The 18,516-nt window shown below is 51.1% G+C and overlaps 1 protein-coding gene across 1 annotated transcript in view; it reads left to right on the top strand.

Annotated features, from left to right (window-relative positions):
- LOC119106035 (uncharacterized) overlaps positions 1–18,170 on the top strand; it is a 33,781-nt gene extending 15,611 nt beyond the window's left edge. Inside the window, exons 2-9 of the mRNA XM_037229628.1 lie at positions 541–699; positions 902–1,057; positions 3,463–3,547; positions 8,056–8,228; positions 11,295–11,423; positions 11,865–12,021; positions 15,140–15,318; positions 15,795–18,170. Of these exons, the coding sequence (XP_037085523.1) occupies positions 541–699; positions 902–1,057; positions 3,463–3,547; positions 8,056–8,228; positions 11,295–11,423; positions 11,865–12,021; positions 15,140–15,318; positions 15,795–16,132 (1,376 nt within the window). The 3' untranslated portion in view covers positions 16,133–18,170. The remainder of the gene's footprint in view (positions 1–540; positions 700–901; positions 1,058–3,462; positions 3,548–8,055; positions 8,229–11,294; positions 11,424–11,864; positions 12,022–15,139; positions 15,319–15,794) is intronic.
- Positions 18,171–18,516: the final 346 nt, after the last annotated feature.

An 18,516-nucleotide genomic window follows, 5' to 3' on the forward strand; every position in this document is an offset into this window, starting at 1 on the left:
TTACGTGATGAGCGGTATTATGTCACGGCTTGTCACGTTTTCGTACGCCTGCACCTCACCCCAAGTCGCCATCAACGCAAGCTGCCGCGTATCCACGGTTTACCATGATGCGCCGCGCGGTAGAAACCTGAAAACAGCCGCTTGAGTTTCAAGGAATGGAGAAAAAATGTAGTACAATTTAATTTCATGCGCGAGACTAGCAAAAGAAGACATGCTTTTCCATCTCGCGTGCTCGCCTCCTCTTTCACGGCCCGCTGCTGCGTCACAGGCGGTCCTCAAGCGTCGCGTCTGACTCCGCCCCTTGAGGAAGTGGACGAGCACGCGCCGCGCGCCGACTCGACCGAAAAGCGTGACGGCGCCTTTCATCTGCAGCACCATTTACCGAAAGTGGGCCGGGTCGGCCCATGCGTGCACCTCACTACCCTCTGTGGGGGCCGACCAGCAGCACCAGTCGCCTCCCCGCTCAGATCGCCTTCCCTATGACGACCAGGGCGGCGGCGGTGCTGGCGGCGGCGGCGGCCGCCGCGTGTCTGGCGGCAGCGGCGGCGGCGGGACCCGGGACAGCGTGGGGCAGCACGGCCGCGGCTTCTCCGGCCCAGCCGTCGACAGCGGCCGACCGGCGCGCGCGCTCTCGCTTGCCAAATCTGCCCACGACCGAGGTCGAACAGAACTACACCGCAGCAGCGAAGAAGGCGAGATGTGAGTATACTGCTGTTGGGATGGCCCGCGGCAGATTCTTTTCCAGTGATATACATATGCTAGAGGTGCAGTACGGCTGGTTGGTGAACGTGACTAAATTACTGGACAGAGGAGGGTTAGGGCGACGGTCAGTGAGATGAAAAGGAACTGTCACAGTCCATCCCATACCTGACTCGGTTTACGGCGGCCGTTCGGCGGCCAGTTTTCAACGTGTTTCAGGTGATTCGATTTCCGAACACGGAGTGCGTGAGCAACGAAGAGGGCACCAACGGCACCTGCTACCTGCCCGACGAGTGTTCGCAGGCCGGTGGCAGCGCGCGGGGCTCGTGCGCAGAGGGCTACGGCGTCTGCTGTGTCTGTGAGTACCGTCGCAGGGACCACCTCACGCCGCCGTAGCTGTAGTCACCACCCAGATTTGGCGGGCGTGAGAGAAAGAGGGGAGATTAGGTTACGATCTGTTGGCACTAATCGACCCGAAGGAGTGTTTTGAACGCGAAGGACGAGAAAAACGCGCACACGACGCCGAAAGTTAAGGGTTAAAACTGAGCACTCCAAAAATGGGGGAGGAGAGGGGGGGGGGGCGTGCAGCCACTTGTTTCTTGTGGTTACGCTGATGAACACTGACTGGAGGCGCGGGCCGCACGTGCCGTCCGTGACCGCAGGCGCATATTCAGTCGAATGCGCATCCGTGACCGCAAAACCCCTGGCAGCTTGGAATGGGACTTCCAAAGTCCAGATGGCACGGAAGTACAATGACGGCCATACCTGTGTCCTTTTTTGTCAGAACAATCCACAAAATGTCGTAAGTCAGTTAAATGGCTCTATTACTTTTAGTACGTCTTGCATAAGGCAGCTATTCTTTTCTCCACGCTTGATGAGCACACTTCCCTTCCCCTTTAGCCACAGTGACACTGGTGCACCTGTCGAACTAGTTGCATGCAGATGATACACTAATGAGCGGAATTTGCCGCCATACGTCTCCGCGTTTGACACGACATTACTAATGTACGAATATTTTTCTGGAGGGAAGCAAATACACGAGCGTACCTTGACCTTCCCCGGAACGAAACGTGTTTTACTTTGATGCTGTGCAGAAGGTGAAATTATCCAGCTTGTTTTCCCTTAATGTGCGATATTCACAAATATAAGCGACCAAAAGGCAATCCTAATTCCACGCAACCAACTTGGAAAGAAGGTAACGTTACTCCATTTAAGTTACACCGAGCAGTTTCAAAGACCGCAAGGAAACGGGCTCCAATGAAATGAAACACAGAAAGCCGTCTCCACCAGTGCTGTGCTATCTCTATTTCATATTTTCATCGGCTCCCACAGGGCTTTATCCCAGGCCCTGGCCGCTTGACGGGTCTGGCTCTGTGCTTCAGTGACTAACGAGCCTCTGATGCACATATCATCTGTCATACCTCTCCCAAGCCCTTTCTGTGCGATGCTTTACCTAGGGACGGCAGCAGGGGCGGGAAAGGCAAATGCCCTACCTATGGAATACTCAGATGAGTGGGACTTTTTCCTGCGAAAGGTGTTTAAATGGCCACATTAAGTTCGTCAAAAGTGCATTTTGCCGTTTCGGCAGCGTCTTTGTGTGCTTAAACCACCAGTCCAATTTCCTTAACAATAACAAATGAAGCTTGCTGGTCAATAGATGGTGCGCACAAAAAAAAGAATGGAGTGTGAAATTAGGAACTTTGGTCTACTACCTGCTCGGAGTGACTATTCTGTACTATTTGTTTGTAACTACTTGTGCTGTAACCAATACGGTGATATCACTCCGTTAACGCCAATACATTGCACGAGTTTGTCTCAGAAGCTAAGGCATCGATGTTTGCTGGTTACTGTGGCAAACAAACTATGGGGGCGAATACCACCCTGTCGGTCAAATGTTTTTTCTAGTCGTGTAATTTTGAAAAAAAACATAATCAAAGAGCTTCCGCTGGGGAAGCAAGCTTGATGACCCAGGCTAGACGTAAAGGTCAGGTGTAGGTGAAGGATTTTGTCCGCTCTTGACATGCAGAAACTTTGAAGCAATTGTTCTGTTTCATATGCGAGCTTGGTTTAACTGTTTTTGGTGTACAGTTGAAACAATCCGAACCGCGATAGCATTCGACAGACAAACTACTCAGCTGCCTAAAATTGGGTAATCTTAGTCGTTGGTTAGTCCCCCGCCCCAGGTCACAGGGTTTGCTTCTCGTGTGAAAGTTCCTTAGCATATGCCCTGAATGTTTTGGTGACGATCCATTGGTTTTGCCCCCCCCCCCCCCCCTCCTCTCTTCTCCTCCCCAATCGAACCAAAGAGTACGGCCCTTTCGACAGCCTTCTTCCATCCTTCTATTCCGCCCTTATCTCAGCGTAGCCTATCCGCCACCATGTCATATGCACTCATGCACATTTTGACGAATGTGAGAATAGCCCCTGATTTGATGAATCCATTGTCATCGGCAAATAGAATATGCAAGCTCCATGCTCACGTTTTGAAATGTTTCGAACAGAACGTGTTCGCAATCCGGTTCTGACTACCGTAGGTTTCTCTGTCCATCATTCACGAACTCGGCTCAAGGCGCAATAAACCATGAGAGAAAGTTGACTTAACCAGTGCACCCAGCTCGCCTTCGAGAGCAAGAAAGCGAACCGCAATGTACACAACTCGCCATTGGCCAATCAGCCGTGACATCGACCATGTCATGCCGCTGATTGGTGGACGACTTGCACGGACCGCCGTTGCCGTAGTGTGATTGGTGGTGGTGCCCACAGTCTCCGCCGGCTGCGGCGAGGCGATCAGCCGCAACAACACCGTCTTCCGCGGCCCGGGGAACCTGACGTCGCCCTTCAACTGCAGGTACGTCGCTGTGGGGTTGCGGTGGCCAGCTGTGGAGAGCGGCGCACTGCCTAGAGACGTGACCCCTGACAGGGCAGTAACCGCCCCTAGCTATAATGTGGATTTCTGACAGAGCTCTGACAGAGCAGGAGAGTGAAAACCAAATCGTGAGTAGTTGCCAGAGGAGTGTGGGGAAGTGAGGGTGGGGGCGGTGGCTGGAATGGCGCATCGTTACCAAGCTACGACGTTCTTACGTTGTTTTCCAAACATGATATCTCTACGGAGTTAAATTTGGCCAACCTGATTTCGATCGTGCGTGTGCGCAATATAATTTTAGCTGCTAATTCCTTCTACGCAACCCATCACGTCAAGCATTTGCACTTGCCCACGCAACCCATCACGTCAAGCACCGCAGCAATTGCCCTTTTCACGATGTGTGAAATGCAACAATTACTTTGCGAAGCAACTCATTTGGTCTTTTAAGCCCGAGAAACTTTAATTTTAGAAAGAAACCTGGTCACGTGCATTACTTGCTTGGGCGGCGTTGGTATAAAAATCGTGACAAGCATAGCCTCTTGCCTAAACAAAACCCCGCTATGCAGATGGTGCGAGTTCTGAAATAATTCTGCAAAGTTCTGCCGCAAGCGTCCGTGGTCTCGCCACCTTTTACGAAAATACGACACCGTAAGTGGGAATCGAACCCACGTGGTGACGGGCCTCAAACACACCGCATCCGCCGCTTGTTTCAAGAGGACGTAAACTGGTGTGCTGTTCACTCCCTCACTGAGGCGACAATCCTACGCCGCGCAGCACGCCCGCGGCAAACCAGCGACCGCCGTGCCCCCGGCCGCGCTGCGTCGCGCGCCGCCTGCGCCGCTTGCGTCACCCGGACGTGTTTCGCTCAGCGTGCGTGCGTCACGGCGCGCGACCTGCGCTGCAATCCTTCCAGGTCGTCACGCACACAGGGCAGGCGACACGCTGCGCAAACGCGGCCACTTTCATCCGCCGCCCGGCGCTCCGGCGCTGTCGACCCGCGACAGGCTAGTGACGTCACGCCACGCTTTGCCGCACCGCGTGGCTTTGGTCTAGCGGCGACCACGCCGCTAAACTAAAGCCACGTCGCCGCCGTCGAATTTCATGCCGGAATGTCAGCCTCGACGCGCTCAGTTAACAGCGGTTCAGAGCGGTTCGGACTTCCCCAATATAGTTCGTTGCGCATGAAAGGAAGTGACGGCTTTCGCTTGCGCGCGTGTGTTTTGTGCAATGGCGCTTGCGCTTACAAGCAGCGCGCAGTCTTCTGAACAGCTCGCCGTCAGCTTCTCGGCCGGCCCCAACCTTGAATGTCAGCTGGGCCAGGTGCGCAAGAAAGGCCAGTTCACGCGGTAGACTTCTGGAAAATTATCGACCTGAAATACATAATAAGGTGCAGCTGAAATAAACAACATCAAAAAAGCGGTTTACTACGCTAGTCATCTGGCAACAATGGCGTTAGCGTTTAGTGCAGGCGCTGAATTCGCGGTACGGGTCTACGGTCCTTATACTTAAGTCGGGGCGTCGCTTTATCGGCTTTCGGGGCGACCGAACCTTCTCCCAATGGTGATCTCGGCCTTCCCCTCCCGTCCCATTGCTCCCGCGGACGATTTCCCTAAGTGTTGATATCCAGGTATCTGAACGTACTACTACAAGTTTTCCCGTTCTTTTTTTACCGCATAGTATCTGACAAATACTGAATAGCCGTTTTCACGCGCGCATTAGTTGGACACTGAGGTTTTTGTCCAATGGACGGACATGATTTGGAAACTGAGTGGCACCGGCCGATACAGGGGCGATGCAGCAAGGGGGGGGGGGGCAGAGAGGTAGCTGACCCCTCTCTCGGCAGGCAGGGGAGGCAAGGGTATGTTTTTGCCCTTTCAACATTTTTGGAAGCCCTTTTCCCAAGCTAAGCCATTGTACGTAACCATACGTTACCAAAATTCAGATTAAGGAGGTCCCTTTAACCGAGACAGAGAACAATAAATGGGGCTAGGAAGAGCCTTTTCAAAATTGACATGCCCGTTGCCTGTTTCATGAGACCGCTTTTATGAATAAGGTAGTCCGTTCTCTAGATAAGAATATCCATTTTTACCTTAAGGAGGCCCCTCCGCAGGCTCGGAAGGCCCACGTTACCAATTAAGAGGCCCCTATTCTGGCCTAGGCGACTCTTTCTGTATTCAGAAGGTCACGTCTCTGGAACAAGAGGCTCCTTCTACGCATCAGATGGCCCCGGCTCGGAATGAGGATGCCCTGTTTTGGGATAACGAGGCCCCTTGGCCAGATTTGGAGGCCTTCTTTGTGCATCGGAGGCATCTTGTTCTGACTAGAATTCTCCTCTATGCATCAGGAGGCCCTTTTCGGGAAAACTTGGCCATGTTTAAAGATAGCGGGACCGTTTGCTAGATAATCAGAAGGAGCCCATTCTGAATATTTTGATTGCCGAATATATCGAATTGGACATGATGAATATGACATTTTGATAAGAGGGCACGTGCCCTCGGTGTTCTTCTCCCTTGAATACGACAATGCTTAGGACCCCCCCCTTCCCTACCCCTGTGAGCAGGCCTCATTTGGTTTGCCCTCATCCTTTTGCCTTTTGTCATCGTGTTTTAATGAGTCAATTTTTTGCTAGCGGGAAAGTGTTGGGAATCCGGAAGAACTGAAGTTTTAGGGGTAGGTTAGGTAAATCATACCGGTTCAGCTCTCCTTCCACCGATTCTAGAAAGTGACACCTCTGACGTAAGTACAATGGTGGAGGTCTTGGGTAAGCTGCTCTACATCTCGATCTGAGGACGTCGAGATGTGGAGCCAGGGGTGTAGTTTCCTTTTCAGTGGGGGGCGGGGGGGGGGCGGCTTTACCACCCTCCTACAACCTTAGAAGAAAATGGAGCAAATCGGGGAAAAACCTGTTTGTTGGCAGATTTTGGGGGTGGGTTGAGCCATTTTCACTGTTCAGCCAACCCCACCCCACCCCCAGCTCATTTTGCGAAACTATGCCCCTGTGTAGAACTCCTTCTGAACAAGGTTCCGCCCCCCGCCCCGGTCCACATTTCTGGGATCAAGTATGTTTGGAATGTCTCAGAACAGGCCGTGAATATTGGTCTATCTCACGCACTCGCGATACTCCTCACAAGCCAAAGAGCTGCTATTCACGCTTCATCTGGCTCTACGGCTAAAGTTCAGAGCTAGTAAGTAGGAATACATTTTAGTGATGTGGCTTTCTGCGTTCACCATAAATAATAGTTGGAACTTTTGCCATCAAGCATCGTCAGCTAAATCGATTGTCACGCCTCTTTGAACATTTGTTGAAACGTCGTTAAAGTTACGTCTCATGAGTGCCTTAATGATTGGCTAACGATATTCCCCTTCAGAATTGCTGAAAGCTTTCTAAGGTTTCACGTAAGAGTAAATAGAGGTAAGTATAATAAAGTGAGGAAGTATGTAAGAAGGTGAAATAAAGAGTAAAGTATTATGCTCACACAGAGCAGCCATGTTATCGCAGTTCATTTTTGGAGCGTTGACATCTTGTTTTGGGTTTTTTATCTTGTTTAAGAGAGTTTGACGTTGACATCTTGTTTAAGAGAGTTTTTTGCCTGTAACTTTAGGGGAAGACGCAAAGGCAACAAAAGTGGAGGGCAGTTATTGTCGCTTAGGATTGAAGTTTGGTTTATTGATTTATGTCAGGACAAGGTAAATTCACAAGCTACAGTTTGAATGCTCTAAGAGAAGGGGAATGGGAGATGAATGCATACCCTCGGTATTATTAGTTTAAGTTTTCATGATGAGTTGACGACCTTCAATATATAAACTGATTCAACGACGTTGTAGTGCGGGAAAAAACGATTCTTTTCGTTTTTGGTATGCAGTATTATTCAGGATCCATGATTTACCCGATTTATTTTTTGCACAATTCCTGCTAGTGTCACTTGTGTGAGATCTTCTCGTTACCGCTGGCTAAAAGTGCACGGCACATAACAGTATATTCTCATCATTTGCTTTATTTCGTCACGGTTGCCAATAATGTCAGCATAACAGCTTCAGTCGTGGACGAACAGAACATGCTCGAGATCAGATCGTTTAGTATGTGGCGAAGCTCACCTGTTCTACGAGTCCATGAACAAATGCTGCTTTCAAATGACAGAGGAATCATCACATGATCGGAAAACAGCTTACCACTTCGAGGCTGCATAGACGGTGGAACGTTTCTTTCAAAATTTGTCACTCCACTCTCACACCCCGTTCACTGACGGTTTAGTGGGTCACGAATCGCTAACAGGCTCCTCACGTACTGTCGATTGACAATACAGTACGTCGTGAGCACTCATCGAGCGAAAAGGTTCGTCTCCTCAGCACCGCGTCGCGTCACCTGACCACACCGCGACAGGTTACGCCGGATATCGACTTCCTCGTGAATTGCTTTGTTCATCCGGCCTGCCATACCAGTCGGCCCAGTCCGATTTTAGATCATGAGAGACCGTGGGGTTTGTTTCCCTCAGGCTGACCGTGAGCAAGATCAACGAGAATATCTGCCAGATGCGGCTCGACTTTGACCAGCTGAGCCTGGCCTCACCGGACGCTAACGGCGTATGTCGTCAGGACCAGTTCACGGTGATCGGCGCCGCGTCCTCTCAGCCGCCCGTCATCTGTGGCGTCAACGGAGGCCAGCACAGTCAGTAGCTGCACATAACCCGCTCGTGCGCGGGCCGCCGTGGCGCAGCTGCCGGCGTCAAGGATGAGCGTTAAACTTGGTTTTTATAGGGTTATGATGTTATTTTGATGCTCCCAGGCTAGTGCTATGTTGCATCGTGAATATTTGGTGCGACGATATTGTGTTAGCTCAAAAGTATTCGTATAGTTGCATTCCCATTGCTTACGTGTGTGTGTGTGTTTCTTTCAGTGTTAGGTGTTGGTCCTCTAGTTACCGAGCTCACCGTGGTTAACTAATAGCACTGCACTGTCTTGATGAGAATACGCTAAACAGTATGAAATTACCCAAATGATAACGACCCCTCCCTCTTGTTCCTGATTTCTTTCGCTTTTCACCATGCATATTCCCATCAAAACGCAAAAAATTGACGTGACATGAACTCACCGAGCTCTGCCCTCCGCCCCCCCCCCCCCACCCCTCCTGAAGAAAATCTTGGATGCACCCCTGCGTAAGAAGGATGCATGCACTAAACACTAAACGCCCGGTGTGATGACATAGTGCTACGATAAAATCCCCACTGACAGCAGGGATGTGGCATTAGTCCTACGCGACATTACTTCAACCGAAAAAACTTCGACAGACTTTGCTTAGTCGAAGCATTGCTTCCACTACAGATTCATGCACCACACGAGAGCCCACGGCAAAATATCTACTTCAAAAACATATACCTGTCATTACTTCAGCAGCAAAGACTTGTACGGTCTTCAGTTATACTCAGCATTACTTCCACCACAAAATTAATACACGACATGAATGCTACGCGGTAAAAGTTATACTGCCAAAGCAAAGAACCGTCACTGCTTCTTTAGAGAAGACTTGTACGATTCTAATTCATAAGCACTATTAGTTCTACCACGAGTTACGCTTGATATTAGTGCGATACGTCAACACAGAAAAGGAAATGAATACAAGTTTGGTGGCAGAGTAGGGGAAAACAACTAAAAACCTCCCCCAAATACGGACACCCCACCGTTTGTTGCGAATGGGACACACCTTTACCACCTATTACACACCCACACACACACACACAAACACCCCCCCCCACACACACCCCCAAACACACACCTATACACCTATACCTATACCTACACCTATACACACAACTACTACAGATGAGGAGATGAGTGGGATCCCCAACTGGATACGAAAATACAATCCTGACCTGGCACCCACTTCAATGCGACATCACTTCTACTGCAATGAGTCATATGACGCCCCAGTGCTACACCACAAAGCTAATACTTCAAAAGTTATCCCTGACGTTGGAATTTTAATGCCAGATTACAAGTTTTGATTACATCAAAATTAATTACACGATTAATCGAAAAATAAAGCAGTGCAGCAAGAAGCCGATTTTTTGTATGGTCACCACAACCTTTTAATTACCATATTACCATCAGGGGCTCCCTCTTAACCTGCAAATTTTCCCTAAATTACCGCCAGCTGTCCACGCAGTTTGCACTCAACCGCTGAGTGTCAGCAGTAGAACTAAGGCTGCGTGTACGTAAAGACTGTAAAAGTGTTTCAGGAAGTAATGTTTTTTCGTGTAACACTGATATCGCGGTTAAGTCCTTGTGATAGAAGAGATCTCGTATATAAACAATGCCTGCGTGAGTTTTTGCGGTAGACGTAACGGTTATTGTGACTAACATGAGGTTTTAAGTGTAGATTTGGCGCGTGAATAATGTGGTGTATAAGAATTGGCAATAGGAGTATCCCCTCCCCCTTAAGAAAATCCTGGCCGCGCCTTCACTGCGGAAGGACGCGCGCACTGAGCACTAAATGCCCTGCCACACACCGATCAAGGTGCATTACGTATTTGCATCCTCGCATGCCACAAAGTCGTGCGATCTCATGTATCATTCTGACCCGGTCCCCCTCCCACGTTAAATGTGGCCCTAAACGAATAGGAAAGTAAAAATTTCCTACGCCCGCTTCAGGTACAGATGCGAATGTGAAGTCGTGAAATGTGGCTGGCAACAAACAGGGTTTGAGTTTGATACCCGAACTGCCACGCACTGAAGTGGATCTGTCATAGGAAGACTACGGCCTTGTTTGTTCCGGACCATTTGTCTTCGCCACTCATTACGAAAAACCTGAGGGCGTCTAAAAATGTTCGGCATTGTACGAGAATCTCAATCACGGCGTTGCGCTCAATTCAGCTACTTCCGTCATGAACTCGTTAAAACCTGTAGCATAAGCCTTTCGCACCGCAATGCGCCTAACCCGTGTCTACGTCTTTTCAAAGTCGGGCAATGCGGTCTGTTTCCTCTTAAGTCCCTGGCTACCATCGCCCTGGCGCTGATGTGGGTCGAGCCCCGCGGGCTGACCGCTTCCGGGTCGTTACCGGGCCGCTAGCGGACCGAGACAGCGGTGGGAGGGCGGCCCATTGTTGTCCAGCAATCTTGCCATCGCGGGAGGCTCTCGCGCCGAAAACCGTGACGCTCCTGAGACCTCTGCGGGGCAGGGGGTCACGTGACCGCCCCTGACCGTGGCTGCACGAACAGGCGCCCGGGAGGGAACGCTGGAGATCCACTCTCCACGGCAGGGCGGGTCCTGACACAAGACAGTGAAAAAGAGCTGCCTGATTGGCTCCCTGCCGGGCATGGACAGAAGGGTACCCCATGCGTCGAGTTTTGGCTTTGTCTGTAAGGAGCTACGAACCGGAACCTCGCCATTTTCCCATTGTTCTGAGCTCCACAGTCACTCACATCCGACTACATGTGAAGGTGATTATCCGGGGGACAGAAACAAACACAATTTGACTCGCACTGTCCATACGGATGAGCATGCGGCGTGTGTGCACTTAGACCGAAGAATTTCGGAGTCGGCAAAACGCATTAAAGATTGGCAGACCGCCAGGACATATGCAGATGTACGTAGAGGAGGCTTCCAGACGAGTGCAAAGGAATATGTACAGGCAGGGAGACAATGGCTTCCGTGAGCTCGTGTTGACTCGGTTGACTCGGTTGACTCGTCTCTCGTGCGTGCCGCATCGGGGCCGATGACGCATTGCGCCTGTTGCAGTGTACGTGGACGTCAGCCCAGGGTCGGGGAGCCAGCTCACGCTGCAGGCCACCACGTCCGGCACAGAGACGACCGCTAGGGATTGGAGAGTGAGGGTCTCACAGATCGCTTGCGACAACCCGGCGAGGGGTGAGGATGCTGGGGCTCGTGACCCGACGGGTCCTGGAGTATTAGCACGACACCGTGCGTTTGAGGTGCTTTCATGATCATGCGGTGTTGACGCCTTGAAACAGCTCTGCTCAAAAAGTGTTTCGCAGTGATGATTGCGGAATCTACTTTCGTGGTATGCTTATGCGGCCAGGTCGGTATCATTGACCTAGTTGGCCTCCCAAAGAGCGATTCAGACACTGGTCGCTTTTAGTGATATTTCGCGGATTAACGAAATCTGTCAGTATTGCCGTGTGCTGTTTTTGTGTCCGCAATCGTTGCTGCTTTGACTTACAGACATCTTAAAAGGTTGTTTCATTCCATAGCACTTTATATCTTACATCCACAACATGAGGCGTGGTGCTGTGTGATAGATGTCACCATGGTAGAACATCCTGAGTATTATCTCCTTTTGGCGTGCAGCTCCCGCGGGATGCCTGCAGTACTACACCAACTCGACTGGCACCATCAAGTCGTTCTCGTTCGACACGAACGAAGCCGGGCCTCACCTGGCCTCGCAGCGGTACGCCATCTGCGTGAGAACCAACGCCGGCTTCTGCGGCATCCAGTATGACGCCTGGTAGGTGGCGCTGGAGTACGCTCGCAGTTTACGCCAGGTGGCAGCCGTGGCAGCATAGGTCGTCTCTGACACCATCACCCACGGACAATAAGGGGTACCCTCAATGGACGAGCGGTTTCCCGAACTTCGCTTCGGGAGGGACTTTTGCCATGCCCTCCCCCTCCCCGAATACTTGAGGATACTTCCATCCGAAGCATTGTGGGTGCACACTTGGATATGTGCACATACTGTTAAAATTATCAGCGTTGAAATGGTTATGACATTCCTTGTTTCATAGCGAGGCATTTGAAATGGATATCACACAAATGTTGTACCGGAACCTTTCTCGTGGTGCCCTTAACTACCGCATGTTCCCTGATTTTCTTGAACATAAAGGTGAAAAAGAGCCAGGTATTCCGTGAAGCCGTTGCGGATGTTGCAGTGTTGAGAAAAAACATTGCGAACTGTAGAAGATGTGTATTATACAGCATTCTATGGACGCAACTATATTTCGAAGAACTTTTTATGACAGCACACTAAAATTAAAACTTCGTAGCAGCATCCAGGATAAGAGGAAGTGTACCTCAGATTTGCAAACTGTGACAATGGTCGCCGCCATTGTCGTGTTCGGGAAGAAAAAAAACGAAGGGTGCTTCACTGCAAAAAACGGCCAAAAGCTCCCCAAGCCTCCACTGGCTCCAGACGTCAGCCCAAGTCGTTTCGTCTCACATTACAGTTGAAGGTTCTACTGAAAGCTCATCTTCTGCGTTAGGCATAAAAGACGAATCAGGTTATTTCTCATTTGCGCGTCGATTTGCTGCCAGCTTTTCCGCATCTTATCTGTTTCTCCATCTCACCACAAGAAAAGCCACTCAAAATTGGCATGAAGAATGGAGATTATGTGTTTTTAAACAGCACAGACATGCAACCCATTTTACAAAATGACAAAGGAATGCATCACTCAATATGCACCAGATAGGATAATTAAATCTCTCATGATCTCACCTGGTCCTCGTGGTTCCACTCAAAATTTCCTGATGTCAATCATATCAGAGACTAAAATTGTCATTGATCTCAACGCATTGCTCACACAACAGCCATGCAGAAGTCTAGCCAGCCGTCTCGTCACAACATAATTTGACGTACGGGTCGGCATCCGGAAGCTTCAGGGGCGTGCTCTCCGTCTATGTGGCAGCGACGCCAGTGTACTTAAATGATTACCATAGCTATCGGCAGCTTTCCTGATGGTGTTCCATCTGTCACCAAAGGTCCTGCAGCGTCAAGGATCTTGTTTTGGGTTCTCTTTCGGTCCATCGTACGTACGTTTTTGCCATCTAGAGATGAAAGACTACGAGGCCTATCGGGGTCGAAACCTGAGTAAATTCGGCTGCTAGACACATGCCTTTTAAGTGTAGAGCGGAAGCGGAGAACTGGGAAGAGTACGACACAACACGTAGCAAAAACAAGTTGGCCGCAAAGAAGATCATAATCTAAATGGCTCTGGCATCTCCAGCACCACTTCTCTGGTGATTTTGTCGTAGCCAAGTCATAATCGAAATATTGTATACCATTCAAGGACAATGCATGCATTTCGCAGCTACATATTTGATTTCCACCCACAGACTTCGACCCTGACACCGTCTGCTCTCCTCCGCACATCTGTAGTCAGTATTGTGGAGGATTGTACAGTGCGGAAAGTTGACACAAGATGCAGCGATCCACCCCGCACACAAAACTGTGCGGAGCCGACCATAGGTGCAGCGCTGACGCGATATGAGACACGTGAGCAAAATAGTTGGGCGCAACAAAGGCAAAGGTGTTGTCGCTTCGACACAAGAGCATAGGGAAACCGATATGTCAGCAAGTTCGCCGATAAGAGGGGGTGAAATGCCGGGCTCGGATTATAACTTCCGCAGCAAACTTGCACCAACTCCCCACCGCGCTTCAGCCCCACGCCACGAGGACACCGGGTAGATGTTGCAGGAAAAAGATGGCGCAGTTATCACTGGTTTAGTCGGTATGACAACAGCCGTATTAGTATGACCCCACGGGTCGATAAATCAGTCAACAAATGGCACTGGTCCCTCCAACGGATGGCACTGGTCCCTCCAACAAATGGCACTGGTCCCTCCAACAAATGGCACTGGTCCCTCCAACAAATAGCACTGGTCCTCCATGCGTAGTCAAATACCAAGTAACTACGCAACTACGTTACTTTGTTAAACTTTCATGGGCATGAGCATACATGAACCTCTATACATTCCTGAACAACATGCGATGTTTGTGTGTTTACCGGTCATGGCGGGTAGTTGATGGTTTTTCTCTGAACAACCCGCTTTCCAAGGGGGCAAAGCTCATCACCTGAACACAAAGGGCCAGGGCCTTTGCCGCGACAAGAGCTGAAGGAAACTTAACAGCGAATGCGTGTATGTATGCATATATGAATTCATGTATGTATGTATGTGTGCATGTGTGTATCCATGTTTATATGCATGTATATATGTATGCATACATGCGCGTGTGTATTTGTTGTATGCATTTGTCTGTATGTATGTACGCATGTGTGCATGTATGTATGTACGTACAAGGTGAGGCCAGGGCGTGACATGTGCACCTGTTCGCAACTGGGTCAGCGGGGCATGTGCACATTGCTACCATCAACAACATGGAGAGGAGGAGTCAGATTGCAAGGCGTGCTGTGCAGTTCTCATGCAACGGCCATGGGCAATGACATACAGCTACCAAACAAACAATCGCGGAGCTGGGAATATCATTACCGACTTATTCAAAACTCTCATTTGTTCATGTCATCGGCTTCACAGAGTTGCGGACTGCGCAGTGCCCCCGCCCTCTTTGCCATGCCGGTCCCGCTGCAGGCAGTGCCGTCTCCGACCGACAATGCTACGGCATCTTTGCATTTAAATGCGCTTTCTCATCCTCTTCTTCACTGGAAACACATGACACCCTGTCTCGTTGCCAGGTACTTGAAAGGCCTACATATCTGGTTCTGAACTGGAATACTGTAACCTATTTGCCTCGTTTTGATATCAAGTCCAGGATCAGCACGTGGCTGAGCGTGGCGCCGCCCGCCCCACTGCCTCCGCCGCCCGCTGCCACCCCGTCCCGCGGGTGCCGGCAGCTCCGCGCTGAACAACTTCACTGTCAGCGAGAGCCTCGGCGCCGTCAAGGGCTCGTCGTGTACCGACGACTTCCTCACGATCGCCACTGTGACGCCGGACGGCTTCACGGGTACTCCTCAGGACCGCCACTGCGGCACCGAGTGGTCCGGCGACACCTCCGGCGTAGGTCCCGGCGTCAGTAAGTTTCCGGTCTCAGCCTCGCTCCCCGCTCCCTCTCGGCGCAAGATCTCCGGGCGTTGGGCGGGGGGGGGGGGGGCGTTAGCCGGAAGAACGAGTAGTAGCAGCGGCCGAGAGAGAGAGAGAGAGAGAGAGAGAGAGAGAGAGAGAGAGAGGAGAGAGAGAGAGAGAGAGAGAGAGAGAGAGAGAGAGAGAGAGAGAGAGAGAGAGAGAGGGAGAGAGAGAGAAAAGAGAGAGACGGGGTTGTCTGGGCGCGTCTGTGCAACACATCACCAAATATAGAAGATGTTGATGTGAGCTCTCCAGACAGTTGTGAAAATGATTCGACACATACGCAACCAAATCATTTTGAATACTTCGGAAGATGATCGAAAACAGCCTGATACCTTTCATTCAATGATTTGAGACATGCCATCCATTGATAGAAGCAATTTACCGGACCACGCCGGACCATTTAACATGCTTCTGCTTCCACAGCATTCAGCCGACCTTTCGTCGTGTACGTGCGCTTCAACGACAACGAGACGACCGTGGAGCAGGAGGGCAGCAACCGAGGCTTCTGCCTCGACTACACGCAGGTGCCTTGCAGCTCCGTCAGCAGTACGACCAGCATGTTCCAGCGGCTACAGTTGCCGCCGCCCGATCCGCTTCTGCAGCGGCCGGCTCAGCACGTCAGCAGCGGCGTGCTCAGCGTCAGCAACCCGGCCGACACGCAGCTGCTGAGCTTCGGTCAGAGGCCTCAACGGCCGCTTGGTCATGGCGCCCGCGCTGCCAGGCCCAGCTGGCAGCAGAGGGCCAACTTCTACTACGGCTAGGGCCTGCGCAGAGGCGCGCAAGGGAGCCGCGCGGGCCTGCTCTCCCACCGTAGTGGTTCTGCAATGCTCTGGCGTCGGGGAAAACTTGAGGTGAGAGCCAGAAGCGTGCCGAATTTCCCACTGCCGACCTCCACACACCAAGCCGTGTACAAGAAGCCCGAACGAGGGCACTACGGAGATGATGAGAGCCTGCAGCCGATTCTCACCATAGATGAGAGCCTGCAGCCGATTTTCACCATAGATGAGAGCCTGCAGTCGATTTTCACCATAGATGAGACCCTACAGTCGATTCTCACCATAGATGAGAGCCTGCAGCCGATTTTCACCATAGATGAGACCCTGCAGTCGATTCTCACCATAGATGAGGGCCTGCAGCCGATTTTCACCGTAGATGAGACCCTGCAGTCGATTCTCACCATAGATGAGACACTGGAGTCGATTCCCGCCATAGATGAGAGCCTGCAGCCGATTTTCACCATAGATAAGACCCTGCAACCGATTCTCACCATAGATGAGACCCTGCAGCCGATTCTCACCATACATGAGAGCCTGCAGCCGATTCTCACCATAGATGACAGGCTGCAGCCGATTCTCACCATAGATGTCCCTTATGCGGTCTCCCTCGGGCCCATCCAGGTCGGGCTCGCTCCCTACAAAAACAGTGCGTGCGCTTATGTTTATACTAAGCAGCGCGTAGCCACTCCCATCGGGGATGTGCCGTGACCGACGCGGACGTGTCAGCGGTACGCATAAACGTGGGCGGTGGGGTATGGAGGCAAAGCGCTGGTCGCTTGTTGATGCTGTCAAAGTCTGATTCTTGGGAAAATGGGTATCGAGGCTAAGTAGTCGCCTGTCTGCAAACGGCCATACTTTGTGTGGCTAAACATGCATAAAACTGGCGCATGCTTTCGTGATGCATGCTATCCTCCTTTTTGCCAATGATTTCTTTTTGCACTGTAATAGTTACGTGCACTTGATGTGGGTCCGATGGGAGGCGAGAGCCACCTGATGGTACCGTCATGACGTCACCGTTTTGGTCCAGACTTATCGGGCTGAAAGGATGACGCAAAAACGGCAATAATTCTCTTGGTGTTCTGGATTTTTTGGTTGAATGTATCAGTTTGCATCCATAACTGTATGCTAGTCCCCCCCCCCTTTGCTGTCATTCGCCAAAATATTAGATCGCATACCTGAAATCTTCCACTTAGAAAAAATGCGGGCGGCGATTTTTCGTTGTGTTCAATCCCTTAAAAGACGTCATTGCTTCCTGGTGGGGTTATGAAAGCTCGCTTCACAGTTAAACAGCTAGCAGTAATGTCCGCATAGCGTGTATGCGTCAGGAGCATGGGAATAAGGGATTTGTTCCTGCTGCGGATGAAAGGATAACACATAATTACGCGTTCACTCAACAAGTGTTATGTCATGGGAGGGGCGTTGCACTTTGCAGGACAGAACACAAAATTTCTTATAGGAAGAAGAAACGCTGGCAATATTCATTTATAGCTCCGTCGTGTCTACATGTCACCAAGACGGCCTGGACTACGAGAGAGGACGCAAAACGGCTTCAAAATGTTTTCACTTATGCAAGCTCTAAGCTGCTGCTGTCACGATCCCTGCAAGGACCCGCGGACAGAGCCAATTACTAATGCTTGCATCATAGATGCTCTGACGCGCTGATAATGACGACATCCCTTCATGTGACGCATGTGCGAAACACGACCGATGCTGGAGCCACCTCATGACCCCTCCAGGCCGCCTGCCGACAATGTTGTTAGCCTGCGAAGTCGGACGTGTAGTTCTCCTCAAACGGGACCGCTCTCTGAGCCGCCCGCTGGCCAGGTCACATCTGACGAGCCGCCTGACTCTGAGCCGCCCGCTGGCCAGATCACATCTGACGAGCCGCCGTTCTCTGAGCCGCCCGCCGGCCAGGTCACATCTGACGAGCCGCCTGACTTTGACTCCGCTGTCTGTTCACACATCCAGCGTAGCCGGATAGTGCACTGGTTACTTCTCGCACAGGGCACTGTTGTTAAATATAAAACAGACCGAAACTTGGCGTTTGGACTTGAGGGACTGCTCGCACAATTATTTTTGTGCAACTAACCATAAATTTTCTTCGAGACTGAATGGCACACAGACTTGCGACGCCAATTTCACGGCTTGACTGCGGGCGATTGACCCCTGACATTGGCATACCTGGGCCTTCAGTTCAGCTGAACTCCTAGCTGGGCCTAAATGCTGAAGGAGCTTGCCGTTGGAGGAAGGTGGCTCAGCGCTGCAAACTGGGATGCCGCTGCCATTGCAGCTGCTGTCCCCGATACGTCCCCAATACAGATAGCGGACCGTCGTTCCCTAACTTTCTACGCGGCTCACCCAAACATGCG

The sequence above is a fragment of the Pollicipes pollicipes genome, unplaced genomic scaffold (genome assembly GCF_011947565.3).
Source record: "Pollicipes pollicipes isolate AB1234 unplaced genomic scaffold, Ppol_2.1 Scaffold_6138;HRSCAF=7277_pilon_pilon_pilon, whole genome shotgun sequence".
Lineage (NCBI taxonomy): Eukaryota > Metazoa > Arthropoda > Thecostraca > Pollicipedomorpha > Pollicipedidae > Pollicipes > Pollicipes pollicipes.